Source organism: Copadichromis virginalis, linkage group LG3, assembly GCF_057382275.1.
Source record: "Copadichromis virginalis isolate Kocher_CV1m ecotype Utaka linkage group LG3, C_Virginalis_male_GT1.1, whole genome shotgun sequence".
NCBI classification, from domain to species: Eukaryota; Metazoa; Chordata; class Actinopteri; order Cichliformes; family Cichlidae; genus Copadichromis; species Copadichromis virginalis.
In genome coordinates, this window is record NC_140620.1 from 62,181,197 (window position 1) to 62,207,593 (window position 26,397).

The window sequence follows — 26,397 nt, forward strand, 5'->3', positions numbered from 1 at the left end:
GGAGGACAAAGGAGGGAACAACTAAGCTGTAGTGCCTCTTCACCTCACTGTACAATACCTTGTGCAATACTTTTGTAAATAGTCAACGGTGCAATAGACTCAATACTTGAAATGTGCAATTCACTTGTATTTTTATTTTTATTCCTATTTATTCTATTTATCCCCTTCGTATATTTTATTTATATTGTCTCTGTATTTATATATGTGTGTGTGTGTATAACTCTGTAACTTCTGTCGGTGCTGTGCTTTTTTGGAAATCGAATTTCCCAGAGGAACCCACCCGAGGGATTAATAAAGTTCCATCTTATCTTATCTTATCTTAACATGAGCTGATGCTGCTGAAGTGAAGCAAAGTTACAGAGGTTTGATTACAGACACAGCTGAGAGTTTGTAATCTGTCATCATTTTAAAAGGTTTACATTTCTTCAGTATATCCACATTTGCAGCTGGTACCTCAACCTCCACTTGTCCAACACAACTGCTGTCCACTGCCTCCATGACATTGTGATTTTGCTGTTGGTCTTCTGTCAGATCTTCATCAATCACTTCTGCACGGGGCACACCTTCAGACTCTGCAGCTGCATAACGAAAGCCTGTAAGATAAAATTAGACATAAGGTAAATGTACACCAATATTCCAATGACAGGTGTGTGATTCATCTGGAAGTTATGTGCGGATTAGTGTACAGTGATAGCAATTTAGTATGTTTTTAGAGGGGGGGGGGGGGTTGTTTACCTCCGATGGGTGCTCTTTTTCGCTTCCGTTGCGTACGCCTTGAGTGCCGGTCCGAGTCTGATACAGGTATGTCGTCATGCCCCATGTGCAGTGTTGGTTCCCAGTCTGGATTTGTTACATCCATTTCATATGCTGGTTTGCCTGCAATAATGCCAAATCATAAGCTACTCAGTCGACATGATGTGGTTCTGCAGCATCACACATTAGCATGTTTTATCTCATTATCTATGACCTCAGCACATTGAAAATCACCGCTGCAATCCAAGCCTGACGTCTTTGTTTAGTAATATCGGATACATGGGATCCCTCACGTTGCCTCCAGGACGGAAAACGATGAAAAGAGAGCCCGTTATCCAGCTTCTTGCCTTCACGATCGTGTGATCTAACGTTGCAACCGACAACACAACACGTACGATCCATAGCTGAAATGGTATCCTTTGGCTGGCCTACTGTCATGGCGGAAGGGGGCATGGCCCATCTCCCGTGACATCACGCTCCAAAGCCCTATAGGTGGGAAAATGTACCATGTCGACCAATCAAAAATGATATGGAAACATGACATTTGGTTGTTTAGCAAAAGGGGGAAGTTTTAGGAGTGACCGGCAAGAGAGAGCGAGTGAGCGAAAGAGAGAGAGAGTTTTGATACGTGAGAGATTTGTGACGTTTACCGTGTTTGGTCTCAAGTTAGTTTGTTGTCTTGTGTATTTAGTGTGTAGCTGTTGTTTTGTTTTGTGTGTCAGTTCTACTAGTGATCGTCACAGTTGCTGCCTTAAAGCCAACAAAGGCAGATTGCAGTGTAAACGCTGAGTGACACACCTGCTGTCAGACCTGCAGGTTTATCCCTGTGCTGTTCTCATATGTGTTAGAGTGACACAAACTATTGTTTGACACCTGATTGTTCTGTAAATAGTTTGAAATGATTATATGAAAAACGTCTGAGCCTTGGCTGCATTTTTTGCTAAATAGTACCATATAACTTTGTTGTTTGCAAAACGTGTGCGTATTTTTAAAAGTGTACAATCTCTATTTGCATTTCAAGTTATGAAGATGATTCGTTAAACATGTGTGTGGTTTTTACAGTCAAAATATCACTTTCTACGTGTATTTTAAATTTTGTCTGAATTTAGATAAATTGTGCTGATACAGTTGGTCAAAATGAGAAAATAACAGATTGGCAAGATAAACTGTTTTTAAAGGTAAAATATAGAGGCCACATCAAAAGTAGTCAAGAAGGGTTAAAGGCTAAAAGCAAAGTTGTCACCAAGTACTGTTTATATTTGCGTGTATTGCTGCAGCTTTTTTGAGTATTAATTTGGTGCCTTTGTGTGAAATAATGGTATTGTGAGTGATCCATATAGTCACAAAGAATAGCCACTTGTTTCTGTGCTACCAAAGTTCCCCAGCTTTCATTCAAAATGTGTTTATCGTCAGCACCTGCACATTAAACTACTTAAACATTATAAATGTCTTCAAGCTCACACTGAGGCCTGTGGGGTACTATCAGCCACTGAGACAGTACACACATTTATATGTGTTTGTATATGAATATTTCATACTTTAAGACTGCCTGTTTATTTAAGGGAGATGAACAAAATACATTGGAATTGTACAAAATAATATCATGGATGATAAATTAAATAGATTTTAAGTAGATGCTTGTGCATTCTTAAAGTCTTATATGTTGAACTGAACTATGTGATCTGTTCAAAGCCTTAATCTTAATTTGAAGTGAAATGTGCATTTTGAGTTTATACACTATGTATATAAGGCGACCGTTTCCTTTTGCAGTATTTTTGTGTGGTGTACTTTTCTATGTCTTAACAAAAGGGGAACAAAGGTGTTTAAGTTCACCTAGGATGATGTGTTTTAATTTTCACATGGTCTTGCTTGAATTTGACCCTGACAAAGGCGTATGAACTCTGTCAGCTGTTTGGAGTTTCCATTTTCTAAACTTCTACATTCTGAACCTTCTTCAGCTCTGAACAGATGATGAAACACTGAATGATTTCAAGCTCACACTTTGTCTAATAAACTTACATCTTTCATTCTTTATACAGATTGAGGGACTGTGGTTTGTCAGAGATCAGCTGTGATTATCTGGCAGCAGCACTGAAGTCCAACCCCTCCCATCTGAGAGAGCTGGAGCTGAGTGACAACTACAAGCTGCAGGATTCAGGAGTGAAGCATCTGTGTGGTTTCCTGGAGAGTCCAGGATGTGGACTTGAAACTCTGAGGTCAGTCAGCATGTTTTAGTTGTGCTGAGATGAATATGATGTGAAAGTTGTGCTGACACTAAACTGCAGACATCAGGCTGATATTATACTGATCCACACTGAGGATCTTCATGGTAAAGTCTGTTTTCTTCTTCTCTGGTTTAGTCCATTGACTGCAGCAGAACAATGTTCACATTTCAAACCTTCAAAGAAGAAGAAAAATCCTCCACTGTGAAACTCTCCAACTCTTCATTCCACCTTAAAGTCTGTCTGACACTGAAATCCAAAGCAAAATGTGCGTTTGCTTTACAGACAGCAGTCCAACACAAACATACACACATCATCCAAAACACAGTCCAACATCCAAATCTCCTCCACTGCCAGCATGAATGATGGGAAAGAGAAGGAGGAACACTCTGACATTCAGGGTTAGAATGAGTTTCATGAAGCAGACTGTGAAGATCAAAGCTGCATTAGAAAGCTTACATGAATGAATGAGTGGACAGAAGTGGACAGAGATCATCTGAAGCACTTCAAAGGCTTTAAATCAGCACATTTCTCTTTATTCTTTATCAACTCTGTTAGTTTCTCTCAGTTTTCTGTGGAATGAAGCTAACAGCAGGCTAATAAGATGCTGACCAATAGGTTTCTATTAAAGGTTGTAATTTGTATATGAAAAAGTGCTTTGGCTCAGCAGGGATCAGCTTACAGGTAGAATACAGCTGCTGGATGGGATTAGCATGTCATAGCTATCTACCAAACTGCTAACTGGGGGATTTCAGGCCATCTATGGATCATTTTTGCTAACTGTTTATTCAGCTTAGGCTCACAGGGCTGCAGCCTGTGCCCTAGCTGTCATAGGGCAAGAGGCGTGGTCCACCTGCACAGGTGAGCAGTCCATCACAGGGCCAACAGAGAGAGACAGAGAAGCACTCTCTCACATCCACACCTACAGCCAATTTAGAAGCACCAATGAACCTAAGCAGCATTTCATTGGACTGTGGGAGAACATCCAACCTCCACAGAAAGGCCAACAAGCTTCAACCTACAACCTTCTTGCTTTAAGGCACTAGTGCGAACCACTTTTCCCCATTTCAGCCCAAATCCTGCATCTTCCTGTTTCTGACTCCAGGCCAGCTCCACTAACACTTTCTCATCAGACACTGCCACCTAGTGGAGGAAGTCTTAGTTCCATTTGAAGCTTCAGATGACAGTTAGTTCCTTTACAAAGAGGTGGAGGTGGTGGGGCCACAGCACCATCATCACTGAGTGCCATAGGACACTTAACCTTTGTTTCCATATGCTGGGAACTTCCTGTTGTTCCAAGGAGGACTGGAAAATGTGTGAAAATCTCCCAGTCACTTCCTCACAGCACACTTCAATCATTTCCCTCCCACAGCATCAGGACCAGGGCTTTTTCTCTCTTTGGTCCCACTAAGAGATTTCCACACAAACACCTCATCAGTGGGACTCTCAGAGCTACCAGCCCTTTGCTACAATCACAAAGCTCTTCATTGAAATCAATGATATCAAAGCTGGAATCAAATGAGTCCAAGTCTTCTGCTGATTCAGCATCACATTCATCTTTGCTCCTTGTTCTGCATCCCCACCATGGACTTCATTCCTTTCCAAGCCAGCCTTGAGTGTCCTTTATTCAGCTCGTCCTCTGCTTTACTTTTACACCTGATTTTAGCTGCTTTATCTCTCTTTCAACAAGTTTCTGTGCCTCAATCTTTTTCTTCTCTCCCTCATAACAAGACAGCTTCTTCTGCCTGAGAACATGTTGGAGTGATTTACTAATCCAGGGCTGCTTATTGGGGAAAATACTTCCTGTTTCCAAAGTAATCCCCATTTTTCCCAGAAAGAAATGTAAGTAGAAATCGATGATCTAAGTGAGAACATGAGCCTTTAAAAAGTCCCAGTGGGTGCAGTCAAAGCAGTCCCTCAGTCCCAGTATAGAGTCTTTGGTCCAGACTGGAACAAATGTGTGCCCAGTTTGAGCTCTCTTCAGTGCTGTGACCTGACAGACCCAGAGGGGCCATCACATCACATTTAGAAGCTCCCCTAATGGAGCCACAACACATGTCCAACACTTAGTCTGTCTTGTTGGACCAACTGGAAGAAATGATTCAAGGACTTAGTCACAGAACAGAGATTCAAATCTCCAAAATCCAACTGGCTGCATCAGGACATATAGTCTGAAACTCTGCACAGTTTCCTGTTTGAAGCTGCTTCCTGTTGGCTTCAGCTGTTTGGAGTTTCCATTTTCTAAACTTCTACATTCTGAACCTTCTTCAGCTCTGAACAGATGATGAAACACTGAATGATTTCAAGCTCACACTTTGTCTAATAAACTTACATCTTTCATTCTTTATACAGATTGTGGGGCTGTGGTTTGTCAAAGATCAGCTGTGATTATCTGGCAGCAGCACTGAAGTCCAACCCCTCCCATCTGAGAGAGCTGAACCTGTGGGGAAACAACCTGAAGGATCCAGATGTGAAGCAGCTGTCTGATCTTCAGCAGAGTCCAGACTACAGACTGAAGACTCTGCTGTAAGTAGAGTGATGGAGTGAGTGGGTGGTGCTGTCAGCAGTATTGTACTAAACACAGTCAGTATGAAACAAAGATCCAGTGTTTCCTGTAAAGCTGCAGCTTCTCAGTGAAGCTGTGAGAGGAGAACGGTGACAGGCTTCAGGATTGGACACAAACACTTCCTGTTTCTGACCTTTATGGTCACCATGGTAACGGCTGACACGCTCTGATCAAATACTGTCAACAGCCAATCAGCTCTCTGAACAAAGCAGCACGCAGACCAATGACTGCATTCATTTCCAAGTTTAAAGCAGTGAAGAACACAGTCTGTTAGATTTGTATTGTTGATTGTTATTTATGCTTAGAAATATTTACTTATATATGCTTAGAGTTTTATAATTAGTTGTAGATTGGTAGAGGGTTTGATCCTTGATAGTCTGCAAACTTTGTGTGTATTAGACAGCACTCTGGGAGCATGAGAGGTCGTACCGTGTCTTATTGTTTTATGGTAGGATTAACGTAGTTGCGTCTGTTCTAGTCTAAGTGCAGGACTTCCTCACCGTGTTATCTAGGGTGAACCATCTAGGGTGAGGGGCAGGCTACCCTCTTCCTGACCAAGGATGTTTGACCCTTTGATCAGCAGTACACACACACACACACACACACACACACACACACACACAGGCAAGGTACTCTTTGTGTGTATGTAGACGTCATATGTTAATGAACCTATGCATATTCATGTAACCACAATAAAAGGAGTGCTATGGGGAGCCTGGCTGAGAGTCTGATGGAGGTCAAGTGGTGGGACGACGCTTGGCTCCAGCCAGATCTCCCTCATGCATGAGGAGAGAAACTGAAGAACTCAAGAAACCACTCAAGTTTCTTGAGTAAACATGAAGAACTTTGCCTACTTGTGTCTTGCTTTGCAGTGTAATTATATTGTCTTCAACGTTCCAGCGGATGGGTTCAAGCTACAAACCTATCACAGTGTGTAGGTGAGGAAGAATTTAGTGAGAGCAGATGTTTGGATGGAATTCCTCCAGTTAACAGCTGGAACCATCCATCTGGATTGTTGGGCTTGTTGTTGGGGTTCCTACAGAGCTCAGAGTGGACACACCAAGGTTCTTCTAATGAATGAAAGTCCAAACTCAAACTAGGAGGGAAAAACATTTTCATCAACTTCAATAAAAATCCAAAGATTAGAAAAAGTGAAGCAACAATGAGTCCTAGTACAGTCCCAGCACTGAAGTCCCTGCTGCTCTTTATACTGGATGTGCTGCATCACTGACTGACAGCTGATGAAGAGTCTCTGGAAACACTCGTTTATCTCCTCTGCTCTTCCTTCTTCTCTCTGCAGGTGGAGGCGATGATGGTAAACAGGACGGTGTGTGTGCTGAGAGAGGAGGAGCTGTGTCCTGATGATCCAGAGAGGTTGAAGCAGCAGCAGCTTGTGTGTAGAGACGCTCTGACTGGGCCATGTTACTGGGAGGTGGAGAGGAGAGCTTCATCCAGCAGTGACTGACAGAGGAATGAGAAGAAGTGCAGATGACTGTCAGTGCTGCAGAGTGAACTGCTCTGAGAACAGCTCCACTGTCAGACACAATGTAGAGTCCAGCATCATCCCTGTGTGTCCCTCTGGATCTGACAGAGGATCATCAGTGTATCTGGACTGCTCTGCTGCTGCTCTGTCCTTCTACAGTCTCTGCACAGTCTCTGTCTGACTCTGGCTTCAGACCCTCCTGGATCAAACTCACCTGGAAAGACTTTCAAACATCACTCAATAGATTTGAATACAGAATATATTTGATATATACTGTAGATGTACTGTAGAGTTGCAGTTTGTCACTTGTAAATACAGTCTGTGAGCAGCTATGAGCTGAAAGATCTTTCTAGAAACAGGAAATGTTTTCACTCTTCTGTTGCTTTTTCATATATTTCCACAACATTAATATTGATCCCACCTGTCTCACCTGTTTCATGCTTTTATACATAATAACAGGACACGTGTGATCTGAGCGCTGCTGTGGTTGCTGTGCTGCACGTCTTCATTTAGATAACAGAGACATCTAGTGGTTCAGAGGGAGAACTGCAGGAGGTGGAGCTGTGTTTTAGCATGGAAAACTTTTTATCTTTTAGGCGCAGATACAAATATGACAAGTATCAGTGTGAGATACAAAAGGTCACATCAGTCAGCAGAGGGAACAGTGATCACACAGCAATGTAAGAATAGAAACATAACAGTGAATCTGGACATGTATACAGATGGAAGCAAACAAACAGGATGTAACACTACATTAAAGCCACAAATGGGAAGAAAACAAACACAAAGGAAAATATATTTGATCTCAGGAATCCAAATCAGATGCTTTAGAGCAGGGGTCGGCAACCCTGGGCACGCGTGTCGCAAAAGTATTTGGCCCCCTTGAACTTTCCCACATTTTGTCACATTACAGCCACAAACATGAATCAATTTTATTGGAATTCCACGTGAAAGACCAACACAAAGTGGTGAACACGTGAGAAGTAGAACCAAGATCATACATGATTCCAAACATTTTTTACAATAAATAACTGCAAAGTGGGGTGTGCGTAATTATTCTGTCATGGAAAAACACACTGCCATCAACTGTTTTGTTTTTGTCAAAATCACTGTAATATAATCACTGTGCCTTTATATACATGTGACTTATATTAATGCTGCTGCCCTCTTGTGGCTAAAGTGTAATTATGTTCTTGTTATTAGGGAAAACATTTGAGAGTAACATGACAAATGAGTCAGCACTTTGGCTTCAGCTTAAGAAATCCTCATTTTTATGTCATCAGTTATAGTTGCATGTATTCATTATCATAAGTTAACCTTTAATATTGATGTTTTAAATAGATTTTGAGTAAATTAGCAATTTTATGGTATTTTATGGTTGTATTAAATTAATACATCACTAATGAATTAATTATTTCAGTAATTAATTAAAAATGTACATAGTCAATTAAAGAAATATATTAGTAATGAATTATCCATTAATTTCATTTAAAATGTTTCATTATTTGTTTATATACAATTCAAATGAGTTAATTACATATTTAATCAATTATTGGTTTGTTTTCTATTTTGATTATTTTACTGACACATTTAATGAATTATTTAATGATGTATTTATTTAATTCACGTTGCTACTCCTGGCCCTGCATCGCTGTTCATAAATACATTTTATTTGTCAGCTTCACCCATCAAAGTCAGGGGGCGGGGTTAATGCTGATCAAGTCAAAACCATTGCTTTGGTCTGGTGGGCGTTCTTTTAGTGGGCTTTTCTGTCACGGCCTGCGTGGCAGACTATGATGAGGGGAAGGACGACCCAAATGCTGGACTCTTTGATGAGGTCAGTGCGTTTATTTACAGTGATGCTAAATAATCCAAACAACAATAAATCCCCAGTGCGTTCCCGACTCTGACATGTCCTCTTGCCAGTGTTAGTGTTCTTTGTCTCCGCTCCTCAGTGTCTGAGCACCCCGTGCTCGCTGCCCTCTCGTCTCCACACTCCTCCTGGGGAACAACAAAGAGGCAGCCGTCAGCAACGCCACAATGCTGCAGACTAACCTTAACTAACTCGCCAAGAGACTAACGTGAAGTTACGCAATGATCCAGCATCGGAGAGAGCTCCACCACACTCCTAAGTAGCTCCTCTGACGAGGCTTGATCAGCTGCAGGTGTGAGTAATTCTCCTCCGCAGGTGTGGCCAGGCTCCTGGCTGACACACACACACACACACACACACACCTAGATACACAAACATGGAAACAGGAGACAGCAGCACCAAAAACACACATGTCCATAACTTCTTACAGGCCCTGGGTCACCCAGACCCCGGTCCCATGACAATTCCTCAAAACTAAGTAGGCCTACACACCATGGTCTGGACATGTGTGGACCCAAACTATACTTTAACTTTACCCTTTTTTGTGTGTCACCAAATACACTTTAATATCTTCTAGACAAGAATGTAGTGGCACAATCTTTAACCTCCTAAGACCCAAACTCCTCCGTGGCATTCATTTTTAATTTCTCTTTGATATTTGGGCTGATTGGGACCTGATGAATGTAAAAACAAAGAACTACCACATTTTTTGTTTCTGAGAAAAATGAGAGCCACATATGAGGATATTTGTCTAAAATTTCGATAGCACAGTGGCAGTATAACATCCTCGTAAGTGGATATCAGGCCCTTGTAGAGCAAAATGTAGTATTTTGGTCTAAACAACCCAAAATGTGATGTCCACATATGTGGACGCCAGGTCCTAGGAGGTTAAATATCTGCTCACTTTGTCAAAATGAACCTAATCATCTCTGATGAGTTCAGTGATGTCTGCCAGCTCACCTTGCAAGTGGTCGAGCTCATACCGCCGACAACGCGGCCACAACTTGTAAACCCCCTGCTGACTATCAGCTCTTGAGTTATTTATTTATGTTAGTTTTAACTGTTCCTGCAGAAAGTAAGCACGTGTTACTGATAAAAAGTCCAATAGAAGCAAAGTCTAAACTTTGAAAACAAAAAACAAAAACCTGTCTGATTCAGATCTGATGTTTGGGGGGTTTCAATAAGCAGTGTGACCCGTGTATATGCATCAGGGGTGGGTTTTGATCGATTTATCGATTAAAATCGATTCTGGCTTGGATAACGTGATATCGATTCATTAAAATCCTGAATCGATTTTTAATATAAATTTATTTTGGCCAAAACGCCAGAATCTCAGGTTAAACCTCCCAAAGTTTCAACAACCACCAAACAGCTAAAACAGTAAATGAGAGCAGGAACACGGATTCTGCACAAAGACGTAAACACAAAGCGCGGAGCCGCCGACGCATCAGAATCAGTGAGATGTGACTTTCTCACCTGACTGCACGGACACGAGCTGAAAGCCGACAGCTCGCTGATTCTGATGTTTCCGCGCTTTGTGTTTACGCCCTTTTTGAGCTGATTCTGAAGCTGCAGGTTTGATCTCTCTCCAAACAATATTGAGTAAACCAGCAGAAAAGGAGCTCCAAACTACGCTTCACATAAACATCGTCATGAATTCCCTCTGATTGTTTTGCTGCCACCAGGATAAAATCACACTTCATGCACAGCTCTCTCTCTCTCTCTCTCTCTCTCTGTACTTCAAGAACAGTTTCCTGTTTTCTGCATTATTCGCTTGCTTGTTATGCACAAGTCTACCGTTCTTACAGCCTGTCGGCCGCTGTTTTTTTCTTTTACTTACTTCTGAAAACAAAGCCTCGTTTCTGCCGTTCAATACTGAACAAATTTAAACTTTTTAAAATGATGCAAAATTGCAAAATGCTCAGCTGTGTCTGTAATCAAACCTCTGTAACTTTGCTCTGCTTCACGTCAGCAGCATCAGGTCATGTTCATATGTTCATTAATGGTTTTCTTTTGTTTTTGATGTACTGCAGAATATTTGTATAAAATCCCAGGCCAGGAAAACCTTCATGTTTTTCTGTTTGATCCTCAGCTACTTTGACACAAAGGCACCTGCTGTGATGCTTACACCTTTGATAAAGTCTCGCAAGTGTCAGATTTCTTTTATAGATATAAAAATATAGAAATGTACTGATGCATGTAGTAACTGTTAGCTTTAACTGTACACGGCTTGTTAGACATAATGAAACACATCGTGCAGATTTCTGGATGTTAGACTATAATTTTTATAATGATTATTAATCTTGAGTCTAAAAAGTCAGTCAAGTATATCCAGGATATCTTTCTGTTAACTGGATTCACTGACCCTAACACTGGGACCAGGATAAGCGGTCGCATGAAGCTGGTTATCAGCTGACAATCTTATGATTTAATTAATTTAATTAAGTTATTTAATTTTTCTAATTTTTCCTCTACATTTCCCCTGAAATGAAGGGATTGTGTTAAACATGCTTTAGTTCCTCACATTTTTCTGCATCTCTTTGTTCAACCCCCTGAATTAAAGCTGAAAGTCTGCACTTCAAACACATCTGAGTTGTTGCATTTAAAATTGATTTTAGTGTATGTACAGAACCAAAATCAGAAACTAAGTTCTCTCTGTCCAGATATTTATGGACCTAACTGTATAATCTCTACAGCACGTAAAAAATGCTGTAAATAAAGAAGTCTGTGAAAATGTGGCGCTTAAGGTCAATTTAAACTGAAGTGATATAATCTTCTCCCCACAGTTTGAGTTTGTATTGTCTCAGCTGCAGACAGACTATGATATTAATATTATTAGTTATTAATATTATTAGTTATAAAGGACACCTTCCTGCCTTTAGTCTTATTCATGATGATTATTAGTCGTCTTCTAATGTCCACAAGTCTGTATGATGTGTTTCATAGGTTCTAACAAGCCTTTTAAACTTAAGTTACTGCATTGCTGAAACACCAACATCTGCTTATTGAACAAAACAAAAACAACCAAAAGTCCACACATCTGATTTTATTTTTATTTTAATAGACTTCCAAAGATTATACCAGATAACTGGCCTCAGAATATAATTGAATAAACATTTTTGAAAACGATAACCTAATCCTGTCTTGACAGGCTGAGCTCTTCAGTATCCACCAACAGCATCGTCATGCTGAGTCAGACGTTTCTGCTCCTGCTGGAAATACTCTTCCTCTTTCCACATTGTACCAAATGTTTTTAAATGTTAGTTTCAATTTAAAATGAAAGATTAAAAAAGTGTAACACATATAAACATCAGATAATTAAGACAAGCGAATGGTTCAGTTCCACATGTGCTCCGCTGACACATTAAACTTCAGTAAAATGATGCAGTTATGAAACAACTTTAATCTAAAACAAACTGATTTGCTCAGGAGCAAAAACAGTGAAGTCAGTGACTGTAAGTGAGTGAGCTGTGCTGGTGACTGGATATCAGATTTCCAGTCATTAGAGCAGATAAGTGGCAGAACTATATTACTGATTTAATTTAAATGCAAATAGCCCAAATCCTGATTAAAGCATCAGGTTCACTTATAAAGTATTCTGTAGTTATCTTAGTGTCCATCGCCCTTCCCAACATGGGAATAAAGCAGCTGTGAGAGAATTAAACATGAATGAATCAATGGTACGGAAGTGGAGGAAGCAAGAAGAATGAGCTGAGTAAAGTTTGACTCATGCGACATTTTTGTTTCGCTTAATGCGCCTTATAATCCAGTGAGCCTCATGGTCTGTAAAATATGGTGCATTTGCAAATTATGTGCACAATATTGGAACTAAACTATTTTATATTGACAAACAGCGGCCCGCATTAAACTGTGACTGTCACCAGGTAATGTGGGCGTGTTTGCTGAATAAGCAGCAGGTGTTAAACAGCTGACAGGTGAACAGGATGCATGCAGGTAAACTCGAGGGCCCTTCGAGCTGATCGGTGGTGTCGTGAGGAGAATTTCAGCTCATTATTCATGTTACAGAAACACAGAGGTACGAGACCAGGCAGAAGACTTTCTGATTATTTGTTTTTAGTTAAAATAATTCCATTGTTGTCTAGTGATAGTGTGGTAAAGCTCTGCGAATGTGTCCAATTTTTCCGGCTTTGTTGCTTCACCCAAAGGCAGATCACACAAAGTTTAACTGCTTATTATGAAGAACTGACATCTGCTGGTCATTTAATGTTCAGCAGCACTGCTGTGAGAATACCTGTAGGATACATACCAGTGGATATGTGAGCACATGCACAGCTGCAGGGCTAGAAGGGCCCAAATGAATTAAATAAATAGATTCTTAAATAATTAATTAAATGTGTTATTAATTGATTAATTACATTTATTTAAAAATCATTAAATTTTTAATTAATTTATTGTAAATGTTGGAAATGAAATTATTTGGCATTAAATCAATGATGTATGTATTTAATAAGTATTTTGAACTTAGATTCCTGTCAACTCACAATCGACACAAACACAGTGAACACAAAGCTCCAACTGTCTGACAACAACAGGAAGGTGACACATGTGGAGGAGCTTCAGTCACATCCTGATCATCCAGACAGATTTGATGTTTGTGAACAGCTGCTGTGTAGAGATGGTCTGACTGGTCGCTGTTACTGGGAGGTCGAGTGGACGAGGAGGGCTCGGATATCAGTGAGTTACAGAGGAATCAAAAGGAAAGGAAGGAGTGATGAGTGTGTGTTTGGTGGAAATGATCAGTCCTGGAGTCTTTGCTGCTCTGATCATTATTCCTCTGTGTGGCACAATAACAGAGAAACACCCATCTCCTCCTCCTCCTCCTCCTCTGTCTCTAACAGAGTAGCAGTGTGTGTGGACTGTCCTGCTGGCACTCTGTCCTTCTACAGAGTCTCCTCTGACTCTCTGATCCACCTCCACACCTTCCACACCACATTCACTGAACCTCTTTATCCTGGATTTGGGTTCTGGGATCCATCGACTGGTTTCATGAAGGGTATTTCAGACTTTTTTGGCACACTTAGGTATGAATTGACTCTTTGTAGTTAGTCTTACCTGTTAGAGAAACAGTTCAGTCTGTTCATGTCTGTGTCTTTCACTCAGAAACACATGATGAGATTCATGGATTCAGTCAGTTGATGTTTTAAACTAAATGATTCACAAATTATTATTCAACACAAGTTTGGTGAGCAGCAGGGCTCATCCTGCTTTTTGTTTTTGTGCATTATAATGATGAAATAACTTTGTCATGTCTGTGGTGGCCTTTGGAGAATTAAACCATCCTGTAGAAACTAGATATAAATGTCATATTTTCCAACATTGATATTTTTCTGTGTTTCAGACGACAATGAAAAGATAAAGAACAGTCTGTAAATCACAAGTTATCAATTCAAATGATTATTAAAGCCACAAGAGAAGCTTCCTGTTATTTGTACCACTCACCTGGTCATGTGATCCAGCTGTGCAGCCAATCATAACTGCCATCACTTTCTACTTTGATATTTCCATGGTGAATGGACTGATTCTTGTTTAACACGTTCATACTCTGATGGATGCATCGGAGAGGGTTAGTGTCTTGCTCAAGGACACTTTGCGTGCCAGCTGGAGCAGTCAGGGATTGAACCACCAACCTTCTGATCATTAGATGCCTTGCTCTGTCTCCTGAGCTACAGCCATCATCAAAGCTCTTTCTTAAATCCTCTCTGAGAGGAGCTCAAACACGAGGAAGAGACGAAAGTGAGGGAAGAGAGTGGACTCATTAGTAAAATGAAAAACAGCCAGCGTTGATGTTTAAGACAAGTGAGGTAACAGAAATACTGTATATGGCAGCGGTCACCATGGCAACATCAATGTCGGTTGCTACGTATTGTACTGATCCTGATCTGTGAGCCTCATATCAGGATATGCTGTTGTTTGTATTTGTTTGCATTGTTACCATTTTTGTGTCTTTTTTAACAAACTCCTTTTATCTTGCCATCGTTTGTCAGAGAGTCAAACTACATTTGGTTCATCTTTCTACAATAAAAACATTTCTTCATCTTAATTATTGTATGTGCAGAGTTGTAGTTACTCACAGTGACCACTGGAGGCGTGTGATCCTGATAGTTTCCCTGGAACCGTCCAGTTCATCCACATGAATGAAGCTGTTGGTGATTAACGCTCATCTGTACAACTTTAACAACAATATCAAACATTTAATCGCTCTGCAAACAGTTTGTCTGATGTATAAACTGTGTCTTAAAGGATCAAAGTAAATGTCACATTGAAAGCAGATTTCACTGTAATGTCCTCTGTTTGAAATATTCCAAATATAATCTGGCTTGGTAATGATTTACTCATATATTGTCCACGCAGACTAAAGCAGTAGGAGATGAGATGAAAACAATTAGAAGAATCTTTACTCTTTAATGTCACAAATTCCTCTTTGTATGTAACATAACAACATACATGATACAGCTGCAGCAACTGAGGCGAGGAGAGAGGCAGCAACAAGAAAACTGGAAGAAGGAGACCAACAACACCACCTGTGGAAATCTTTCCCCAATCAAGCGTCATCATATCAGCATTTCATCAAAAGCACACATGCTCCGACCTGACAATGCAGAGCTGTGGCAAAATCATTGAATCATTTATTAAACAAATGAGTGCATCAAAAATAAGAGTGGAGCTGCAATGAAAGAGAAGTGAACTTTCTTCAGTCAACACAAAGTTTTCCCTGACAGGTGACATTTAATTAAAGTGACTTTATCACCACACACACATTCAGAGGCAGTCTACAGGAGCAGAGCTGCAGCTATTCAGCAAATGTCTCCCTGCAATCCTCACTGCAACACCTACATGTGAAAATGAAACCACCTCTACTGTTCACACATGAAACGTCGTGTGAAGAACCAGTTTTCCTCAGATCTCTGTTTTAGTAACTCTGAAGTCTGAACTTTGGATTTTTGCATCCTGTTTGTACTGATAACTGTCAGTGGATGATTTTGATCCCAAAGAAATCTTTAACACACATGTAGTGATGGGACGTGTGCACTGAAACAATGGTTAGGAAACAGAAATCGCCTGAGAATCTGCTCATGTTTAAGATTTCTTCTTTACAAACATTTTCTATGGCTGTTCCCAGTATGACCAGTGACACAAAGCATGGGAAATGGGGATTAGTTCATTCAGACAAATACACTTTTTAAAATGTAAAAATAAAGAAATGAATCAATAAAATAAAAAGTCAAAGAAATAAAAAATAAGGGTCTGAGGCGTCTGTCTCACTGTATCCATGGCAACAATTTACTTCCTGTTCCTTCATATCAGAACCACATCTTTGAAATCAAAACATTTAAGATTCAAATTCAATCACAGATGTGTTCAATTAGATATTAAATGAAGCAGTGCAATGTTTTTATCACTATCCAAGTTTGAACTCTAAGTAGAAGATTTAAAAAAGCAACACACACACACACACACACACACACACAGTATGCAGACATGATTTAGCTGATGATAACATAACGACTGCACAGACCCGTGGGATGATTCATGTCCTTTTTCTTACTCTATGCAATGATGAACTTCTTGCTTCAGGACCTTCTTGATGAATTTGTTTTCTAATCCACAGTTTTCTACCTGATCTGTGTGTTTGAAGTAAAATGTGTTGCTTCAAATGTAAAAGTTAAACAGACAGAAAGCATCAACGTGGACTTCAATCAGTGTTTTGTGTTCATACAGGTCAGCTGTTGCACACAGAGCTCCTGGATTTACACTGTGCCCTGGTTCCTGTGTTTCTGTATGTAGTTTAGTCTAAAGTGGATCCTCCTCATGCACAGACTGAATTATCTGTTCAACAATCAGCATTTCTGATTCATGGATTTCATTTGTTTTTGCTAGTTTTGACTGAGATTTCAACATATCTGTGGTGGCATCTGTTCAGTGTTATGGAAGTTTTACAGCACTAATCTCACTTCACTCTGTAACATAACAGTGAACAATATTACTATTAGAAAGATTATTAGAGAAGCCACAATCAGATGATCCCCTATGAGGTGTCCTTGGTTATAGTGTGAAGTCATCTGAGGGGAGAGAGAAGAAAGAAACACTTCAGTGTTAATGAAAAAGTCATCAGTCTTCTTATGGGAAGAGACCTCCACCAGACCAAGACAGGTAACCATCCAACACGTTCTCATCCCAAAACCTAACAGACCGATGCCATGTGACAAACCGATGCCATGTGACAAATCGATGCCATGTGACAAATCGATGCCATGTGACAAACCGATACCTTTCGGTCTCCCTCTCTCTCTTGTGCTCCTGCTCCTGCCAAAAGCAAAGCAAAGCATCCACCCTTTTCTTACCGGCGTCGTGAATTGTTTGTCAACATCTACTCATCCTAACGTTGGTCCAGTCTTTGTCTCAGTGTCAAGTCAGTCAACACTTTAGTCCACATGGTCAGTCCAGTCACAGTCCAGTCACACACATCATGCACACACATTCACACTAGATCTTGCTGATAGTGGAGCCTCACGCACAAAGCATCAGAGTCTCCACCCTCATCAATATGAGCTCATTTATTTGTTCTTTCTTTTGTTTTTAGAAAAAGAGTTCTTTATGATCTTGGACTGGATTAACTCGCTGCAATCCTTTTAGACAGGAACTCGCAGGTTCCCACAGGTGACCTTTTCCTCAGCCCATTGTAATCTGGAAAAGCTCACCTTATATTTGCTCTCACAACAATGTTTTACAGCGCTGTTAATTCAATCTTGCAGGCCTGCTTAGAACAAAGAAGGAGGAAAAGAGAGCTGATTATTAGCTCATCAGAGCACAAAACATCATCACCAAAGGGGGCGACACCTGACAGTTTTCTCTAAGTGCACTGTTACAGAAATAATGAGCCGCTCCTCGACATGTCCATGTTTAGTAAAACTCCCTCTATTGAAATAAGAAAACAAGCCAAAGGTAACTGACAGAATGAACCCATCACTAAAACAACGACCCCAAAAATCTTCATCACAGAAAAGTTTTGCTTACTAATCCAACAATATGTTGTGGGAATTAGAACTTTCCGGGTCATAAAGCTTTTGCCCGACTCTTGGCTTAACTAATACTGACATAGTCTGAAATCAGACTTAAAGTCACTCCCTCTGTTCATTTAGGATAAATGTATCTATATCTGATTTAGGCTAAGTGCCTTTTGTTTAGATGAACTGCTGGACTTCCAGACCAGCAGGTTTAGGGAAGTCTTTATGGGGTCACACTCTGACCCCCCCCCCCCCCCCCCCCCCACACACACACACACACACACACGCACGCACAGGCAACGTACTCTTTGTTTGTATGTAGACGTCATATGTTAATGAACGTCATATGTATATTCATGTAACCTCAATAAAAGAGCAGTGTTACGGGGGAGCGGACGAGAGCAACTGGGGTCAAGCGAAGGAACGGCGTTTGTCCGGTTCTCTCCCGTGCACGGGAAACATGAAGAACTTTGCCTACTCGTGTCTTGCTTTGCTATGTAATTAAATTGTCCTTAACGTTCCAACGAATAGGTTTATGCTACAAACCTATCACTGAGGTTAACTACACAACCCCTCGCCACCTCCTTATACACAGGAGTGAGTACAAAAGGGTTCGTACGGACGCATCAGCCGGCCGTCCTTCTGCTCGACACTGTTAGCTGAAAGATGATCGGATCATCCTCTGTCCTGTATTTAAGGCTGAGAGTCTTTGTCCAGTCTCTTTTCCACAGCTACTGTCCACAGCACTGATCCACCTGCAGCACAGCCCCACTCAGTTGTTTTATGATTTACATTGTGCACGTTTCCCTTCCACTGAGCTTACAAAACCTCTGACAGGAGAAGTCAGGCATGTGTTTCCCCCACCTCCCCTTTTAGGCAGTAATAAAATAGAAAACAAACAATCAAACAGGCTAAAGCTAGAGCACAAGCAAAGACAGCACCGGTGACTAAGTTCTCCCATACTGGACGTACGCTACCACGTGGGCTCAAACAGCAGCACATCAGCTCAGTTTACATACTGTTGACATCTTCATCAGAGGATCAGCAGGAAGCGCTGCTGAGCTGCAGTCGTCTCCACCAGAGTGACGGAGCAGGAATCACAAACAGCACAAACCCACCGTGTTGTTTCCACCCTGTTCAGGAGATCTGAGCCCCCATCCCTTTTTTTCATGTTGCAGCTCTGCACTGCAGGCCCTGAACGCCTCCCGGTTACCCTCAGTGTGCTTAGAGTTTCATTTACAACCGACGAGCTCACAGATCATCTGCAGGCAGGTGAACGAACCCTTAATGTGAGGATAATAGCAGAGCTGAGCTGAGGTCAGAAATAGTCAGGAACGGTGTCGACACAGTGAAGTCAGCTGTTTGGGAATTTGTCTGATTATCAGTTTGGGGGGGGTCGGTGTTAAATAACAAAGGCGGTGTAGGATGGAGAGAGGAGGAGGGAGGGAGCAGTGATGATATGAAGTCAGAATACACATGTGGCAGACATAAGGGGGTCAGACAGGAGCAGCATCAGTCTCTGCTCTGTTTTGTTAATAACGTAGAAAAATAATTTTGTACAATCAAGCTACATCGACGGACGCTTTACCTCACGTACCCTAAAATGAAAAAGTAGTGACAGTAAGATGGAGGCTGCACATGACACCATGACTGAGTTCACAGCTGTTGCTTTGATTCTAACGTTTAAGACTTTTGGCATCGACTCCGTTTTAATAAATGAGTGCTGGGAGGCGTCGTTTGACTTCAGGAGCTCCTGCAATGCTCCTGCGATGCTCCTGCGATGCTCCTGCGATGCTCCTGCGATGCTCCTGCGATGCTCCTGCGATGCTCTTACTCTGCGGGAGAAAACCAAAAACCAAAAGTAGCAAACATGGAGCGATATGACTCGTTTAGATTTTGGGAAACGTGCATCGACAGGTACAGTGTCCTTTTCCCCGCGTCTTTAAAAATAATTCATGCATAGATCCCCCACTGAGAAAACCCTTTTATATACTTTCTCCTTTGTACACATTTTATATAGAACTATATATAATATCATTTCTCTATATCTATATTTTCAGAAAAATTCTTTCCACACAATAAAAAACAACAATTAAACAAATGCTTCAAACAAAACAACAAAAAGAGAAGATGGAAGAAAGAAAATCACGACTGAGGCCAGTTTGGCACTTTGTCATGAGAACATGACAGAACTCTGTTAGTTGACGGTAAATAGCGATACTCTATTTTTCTTTGGTTTTTCTTCTCCCTCGATGAGAAATGAAACACAGCAGTACTTACTTGGCACCTAAAAATGCTGGTCGAATGAAAGATATCAGTGTTTTCATAGTTATATGTTTAGTGTACGCCTCCCGCCTCCAGACTGCTCAGCAGATCGGGAATTTTTAGAGAAGAGCAGGAGGGAGGCGTGTCAAATGAGAGGAAGAGAGCAGTAATAAAACACGGATGTAGAAAAGAGAAGCATAATGTGCACATAACACACAGGAGATGGAAAAAGAGATGACGCCAACGTAAAAAAGAGAAAACAGCGAGGAGCGAGAGAGCATTCGTCCCTTTGACAAATGTTGGAGGTCTTGAGCCTGGAAACAGCAGACCGTCTTTGAAAACAGTATCTTTGAAAGATCTGAGTCACCCACCCCAAACTGCTCATCTGCTGCTGGACACTTCAGTTGCACCTCCACATGCCACCAGTGGAGGGAGCTGCCAAGTTTCACAGCACATGACGCAGCAGGTGTAGTTGCTTTTGGAGAAAGAAGAGAATAAGAGGACAGAACGAAGGCCCACGTCTAGAGGCCTCCCTTCCAGAGCGGTAGCAGAGCCAGTGTTCCTGGTCCCTAGGTGGCGCTGTGTCGGGCCTGTCCCTACTATACCCTGGTGGTGGAGTGGGGGTGGGGCAGGGTGTTGTTGTGGCCTGTGGAGGGGAATGTGTTGAAGGCGTGAAGAGGCTGCATGCTGGTGATGGTGCTGGGGATCACGGTGATGGTGTATGGCGTCATCAGCGGCACGTTGTCGGGGGCGCGGCGCAGCGCCAGGGTGTAGTCGGGAGGGCAGGCGGGCCGCAGGATGTCGTGGGGTCGCAGGGGCTCCATGTCGTGGTGAGCGTCGTGCTCCCAGTCCTTCATCTGCAGGGACATGATCTCCTCCTCCTGCCTGTGAGCCAGGTCGTTGGCGGGGCCGCCCCGCTGAGGGGACAGCCGGTGCCGGCGTATCTCGTGCCGCTTGTCACGCTTGTAGTAAAGGGCGGCGAAGGCCAGGATGTTGAGGAAGAAGAGCGACGCTCCAACTGCAACTGTCACGCTCAGTTCGGTGGAGTAGTCGCGGGTGTCTCCGGGAAAGAGGTCCTGGGGCGGGCGCTCTGAGCCCTCGGGCTCAGGATCTGATGGGAAGGTAGGGTAAGGATGACGAGTGGTTCGAGGAACGTTGTTTCTGGGCCTCATGGTGCCGGGGTCACGGCCTGCGGGGGAGCGCGTAGTGGTGGGAAAGAGCACGTCGTGCAGGCTGTGAAGATGAGGGACTAATTCCAGCCAAAAGGCCACTTTGTTAGCTCTGTAGTTGTCTCTGACACGAGGTTTCAAACCGATGTGAAGGTACTGCTTGTCCTTCCAGTTGAACTTGGTCCAGATGACCTCCTCGAAGCGGTTGGGCTTGGTATGAATGAACTTGGTGTCCTGAGGGACGGGCAGGTTGGGGTCCCTGGTGGAGCATAAAGGTTAAACGTTTCAGTTCAAAGTTATATTCAGTCTCCATTATAAGTAACATGTGGCATCAATACACTGAATACAGACAGGAGGCCCATTCTCTGTGCAACCTTTAAACTATCTAAGACCAACCGGCTGCTCTGGGATCTGGATGCTTTTGGTGAACCAGTATGTTCAATTCTTCAAAGCCACACGGGAATTAAACTAGCAACCTAGATTCAAGTATTCAAGATGACTAGAAGGCTATCAGAGAACATACAGTAACGTGTACAGTTTACACTACTGTGACATGAGGCCTACCCAGTCTTTGCGAAGTTAGTCCAGTAAGTCATGACCACAGCGCTCAGCATCACATCGTTCTTGGAGAAGTTGCACGGGAGCAGGTCCGTGGCACCGATCATCGGTACGCCGAACACGTAAGGTATCTCGTCTCCGTGCGCGGCGTCGGCACTCGGGCCGCGTCTCGGTGTGGCAGTGGTGGTAGAACGTGTAAAAGTAAACTGGGGACTGAAACTCAGCATGGAGTTTGGCAGTGGCCACAGCTGGTGCCACCCACTGGTGGTCCGTAAACGGGGCCAACAGAGTCTTCCGCCGCATGTCGCCGTTGTCCCTGTCCGCCCAGCCTGTGTACATGAACTTAATGGTCTCCCTCAGGATGTCTTTGCCTGGTGAAGAAGCACAGGAGGGGACAAAAGGAGGGGGAAGAAAGATAAAAGTGAAAACTGCTAAGAGTAAAGTAACAGCAGTGCAAGACATTTTTTAAGAGATCGGTCTGATCAACAGATATGAAACCAAAGCAAATGTTGGTGAGATGAACCAAGAGCCAGGAAGCGAGTGAGAAATCTAGAGAGGAAAAAAAAGTCTTTCTGATAACAGAAGGAGTGACAGGCAGCAGAGAGGAAGCATGACTGCATTATCCAAACATGTCTGTACTGTGACTGTGGTCCGGCTGTGAGGGGTTCGCAGGCCGATCTGTCAGAAACACCGACACTGAGATTGGGAGCCCACTACCTGGGGGATGATAGCATTACTGCCCACAGAGCCTCAAAGGTTAAGGCGCAGACACGCCGTGATGTGGATGAGTGGCTCTCTTTAGCACGCTTGTCTTGTTTGATGCACTTCACTGGGCTCACATGTTACTGATTCCATTCTTTACTCGCATGTTTTAAACGCTTAAAGCACTTTCACAGCTTTTTATATTCTTTTGAAAATTCATGTGAACTCAAGCTGTCAGAATTGTAATGTAAGCTTTGATAATTGTCCACATTTGTCATTTTGACGATTATCCGTTTATTTTAATGAATACAGCAAACAGAAAAAAACGAACAAATCAACAAACGCGGCTCCTAATGAGACAAAACCTGATGATGCTGCAAAATGCAGTTAAGTGAGAGGAGGCTGTAAAATGGAATAACTGAAAAAGTGGCAGTGTACAGAGGTGGCGTCCTCACCCTCTGGGTAGCCGTAGAGGTTGTCAACAAAGCTGGAGATGGTGTAGTCGAACGCCGCAGCTGAGATGCCGTCGTTGTCCTCACTGTCGTCCACAAACTTCAGCCCCTCTCCCTGGTTCACTCCTATCAAGATGTCATAGTTTAGGAGCTCCCCCTGGTGGAGCAAATAAGGAAGAACATGCTGAGTGCTGGAACAGAGCCTGTGTGCATCACAAGTCTACAACAGGAAGTGCAGCTGAAGCACAGCTTTGTGAATTGGCAGCATTTCATTTCCCAGTAAACAAAATAAAGATTAGCTGTTGCCATGAAATTCCTACTATAAACTGTAAATACTGCAATATATGCAGGGTTCATACACATTTTTTAGGGTCAAATTCAAGCACTTTTTAAGCACATTCAAGGTCAATTTTCAAGCTTTTCCAGCACATTACCAAAAAAGAAGCATGTTTCACTTTGCATCACCTCAGTAAGACCTTGTAAAAATTTAAACAAATCATCTGAGGTCGATTTAAATGTCTTTTGTTCCCCTTTTGTTAAAAGAGCAGCACACAAAAATACAGAAAAAGGAAACGGTTGCCTTACATGCATATAGTGTACAAACTCAAAAAAACACATTCCTCTTAAAAATGTGCAAATGTGAACAAATCAACTTGTTAGAGATCTTCATCTCCACTGTAAATAAACAACAAGCCAGAGAACAAGAAAACTGCACCAAACACCACAAACACCAACAAATTAATGTCTTCTCATCAGACATTGAAGCTTCTTTCCTGTGTGACATAAAAAATAAGAGACAGATGTTTGTTTGTTTTTTTAACTAGTTAAGCACCCACGCTCAGTCATCCACCCATTCACGCACACATTCACGCACTGGTGATGTAGCTACAGCCACCCTGGGGCGCCACCAGGCCCTCTGACCACCACCAGTAGGCAACGGGTGAAGTGTCTTGCCGGGTGAAGTGTCTTGCCCAAGGACACAACGACCGAGACTGTCCAAGCCGGGGCTCGATTACAAGGCGAACTCCTAACTCTTGAGCCACGATCGCCCAGTGGGGACATGGGGACATTTCAATTTCCAGCAGGAAGCTCCCCCTTTTTGTTAAACCCTTTAGATCAGGGGTCGGCAACCTGCGGCTCTTTAGTCCTTATAGTGCGGCTCCGCGTGGTTTGTGAAAATAAATTAGCTGAAGTGTATTTTATTTATGTTAGTTCTTTTTTTAACTTGTAGTTCTAAATTGGAAGATTATTGTGATTTTGCAATATACAAATAAAATTATATTTTCTTATTTTTTCATCGCTCAAAATAAGCGTCACACTCGCGGAAGCCGGTGTACCCGGCGAAACGCCGTGCATTTATCGAGCCTTTCAACCCCAGATAGGCCAATTATGGCTCTTTGGCTCTTTGGGTCTTAAAGGTTGCTGACCCTTGCTTTAGATGAACAGAGTTTTTTAATTAAATACATAATCTTTAATAAATGTTCTCTTTTATAAAAAGTAGGATAATTAAAAAAACTTTTATTATACCTCTATTGAGTAGAAAAAAAACTCGTGTTTTCTGTCGTCTGTTATATAATATTAGGGATGTTTGTGACAATTAATTTCTTAATCGGCTGGACTAACCAATAGTCCACAACCAGGAAACACTGAAATTTTAAGTTAAGTTTGAAAACAGTTTAAAAAAAAAAACCCCATTCCAAAATGTCTTGTGACAATCTCATTGGCTTAGGGAGTGATGATGTCATAGATCTTAAGAATCTTAAGTCCTTTGATGTTTTTCCTTAAGTAGGGGTGAGAAACAGCAAGTTTTAGTTCGTTTCAGCAGCATCTGTGTTTGCAGCCTACAAAACGTTCACCACAAGCTCTTCAAAGTCATCGTATAGAAACTCCAACATGTTTCCAAGGAAAAAACAACCAATTCAAAAAGATTACGCCGCCTCTCCTTCCTGGCGTGGCCGGCCAATTTCCCCAAATGGCGTCTCATCCTTCCAAAGGGCGTTAGAGGAGAGTAGGAAGGAAAACTACCTTCTCCAGAAAAAAATGCAACAAATTGAAGAAGAGAAACTTCAACTGGAGGACAAATGTAGACGAATGGAAGCCCAAAATAAAGAGCTGGAAGACAGACAACAGTGCCAGCCGGACATAAAAATTATTAATGAGGGCTGGGGAATCAAGTTTGCTCAGACCCGAGAGCAGATTGTGCACCTCATTAAAGAAAACAGGCAAAAGAGTGCAGAACTAAAAGAAATGACCAACCAGCTCCAAGACAAGAAAACGATGACTGATAAGATACAACGGGATCTCCAATACATGGACCGAAAAAATCGGCTCCTCCAAAGACAGCTCCATGAAGCTGTGGAAGAAAAGAAAGAATTCCTCCAACAGAAGGAAGAGCAGGACAAAAAGCAACGAGACATGCAGCACGAACTGAAGAGCATGCAGGAAAAATACCGCATGCTGAAAGAAAGCCTGGATGAAACACTGCGCCAAAATAAAGACCTTCTTCAACAGAAAGAGCAACAGCAGGAAAGACTGAAAGAAGGAAAACGTATCGTCCAGGACTTTGAGTCTAAAAATCTAAAACTGCAAGAGTTTTGTAATCAGCTGGAGGACAAAGCAACTAAAGTGGAAGAAGAAAAGGACAAACTGGAGAAACGCTGCTCACAGATGCAGAGAAGGATCGATCAGATAGCGAGAAACAACTCCGAGCTCGTTAAGGGGATTTTGGTGGAATTCAATAACTTGAAGCGTGAAAACACTCAAATGCAGGCGCAAAAACAACAAGAAGACAAAATACATGAAGACCTGCAGCTCACGCTCCAAGAAATCCAGAAAAGAAACGAGCAGTTAGAAGACAAGCACAAAGAGGTCCAACAGAGAAATGCAGACATGCACAAGGACAAGCTGATACAGGAGGCAACATCCAAACAACTCAAAGACAAGCTTGAAGAACAACAAGCAACATTGGAAGAGGTGGAACAAAGATGTGAGAAACTTGAAGAACAAAACGCAGAAACCATCGATGAGCTGAGAAATCTCATCCTGCAGAAAAAAGCGCTCGTGGAAAAGTGCATGAAAAAAAAGAAAAAATGGTTCCACTTGTTCCGGAGGAGAGACGCTACTGCTTCCTCACCTGATGTAGCCTCGTCTTGCTCCACCTCTGTTAACCCCCCCAACCAGTCCCGGCCGTTGACTGTCCCCTCCTGAGCCTGGTTCTGCCGGAGGTTCCTGCCCGTTTAAAGGCAGTTTTTCCTCCCCACTGTCGCCAACTGCTTGCTCAGAGGGGATTGTTGGGCTTTTCTCTCCTCTGCCTTGTTTCTTCATTTAC

The 26,397-nt window shown here is 42.2% G+C and overlaps 2 protein-coding genes, 1 long non-coding RNA gene and 1 pseudogene across 3 annotated transcripts in view; 3 read left to right on the plus strand and 1 right to left on the minus strand.

Annotated features, from left to right (window-relative positions):
- The first annotated feature begins 5,444 nt into the window (after window positions 1-5,444).
- The window catches only part of LOC146716503 (uncharacterized), a 62,352-nt gene continuing 41,399 nt past the window's right edge, over window positions 5,445-26,397 (plus strand). The window contains exon 1 of the long non-coding RNA XR_014919224.1: window positions 5,445-5,501. This is a non-coding gene — a long non-coding RNA (uncharacterized LOC146716503). The remainder of the gene's footprint in view (window positions 5,502-26,397) is intronic.
- Window positions 13,356-14,364, plus strand: LOC146716504 (stonustoxin subunit beta-like). Its single transcript, XM_085452494.1, has one exon. It carries the CDS (start codon window positions 13,356-13,358, stop codon window positions 13,962-13,964), a length of 609 nt encoding a protein of 202 aa, XP_085308620.1. The 3' UTR covers window positions 13,965-14,364.
- LOC146716505 (neuroligin-2-like) lies at window positions 20,062-22,181 on the minus strand. The gene is made up of 2 exons (XM_085452506.1): window positions 21,922-22,181; window positions 20,062-21,616 (listed from the first exon to the last, which is right to left on the minus strand). The coding sequence occupies exons 1-2, from the start codon at window positions 22,140-22,142 to the stop codon at window positions 20,788-20,790; spliced, it is 1,050 nt and encodes a 349-aa protein (XP_085308632.1). The 5' UTR covers window positions 22,143-22,181; the 3' UTR covers window positions 20,062-20,787.
- Window positions 24,963-26,107, plus strand: LOC146716506 (uncharacterized; annotated as a pseudogene).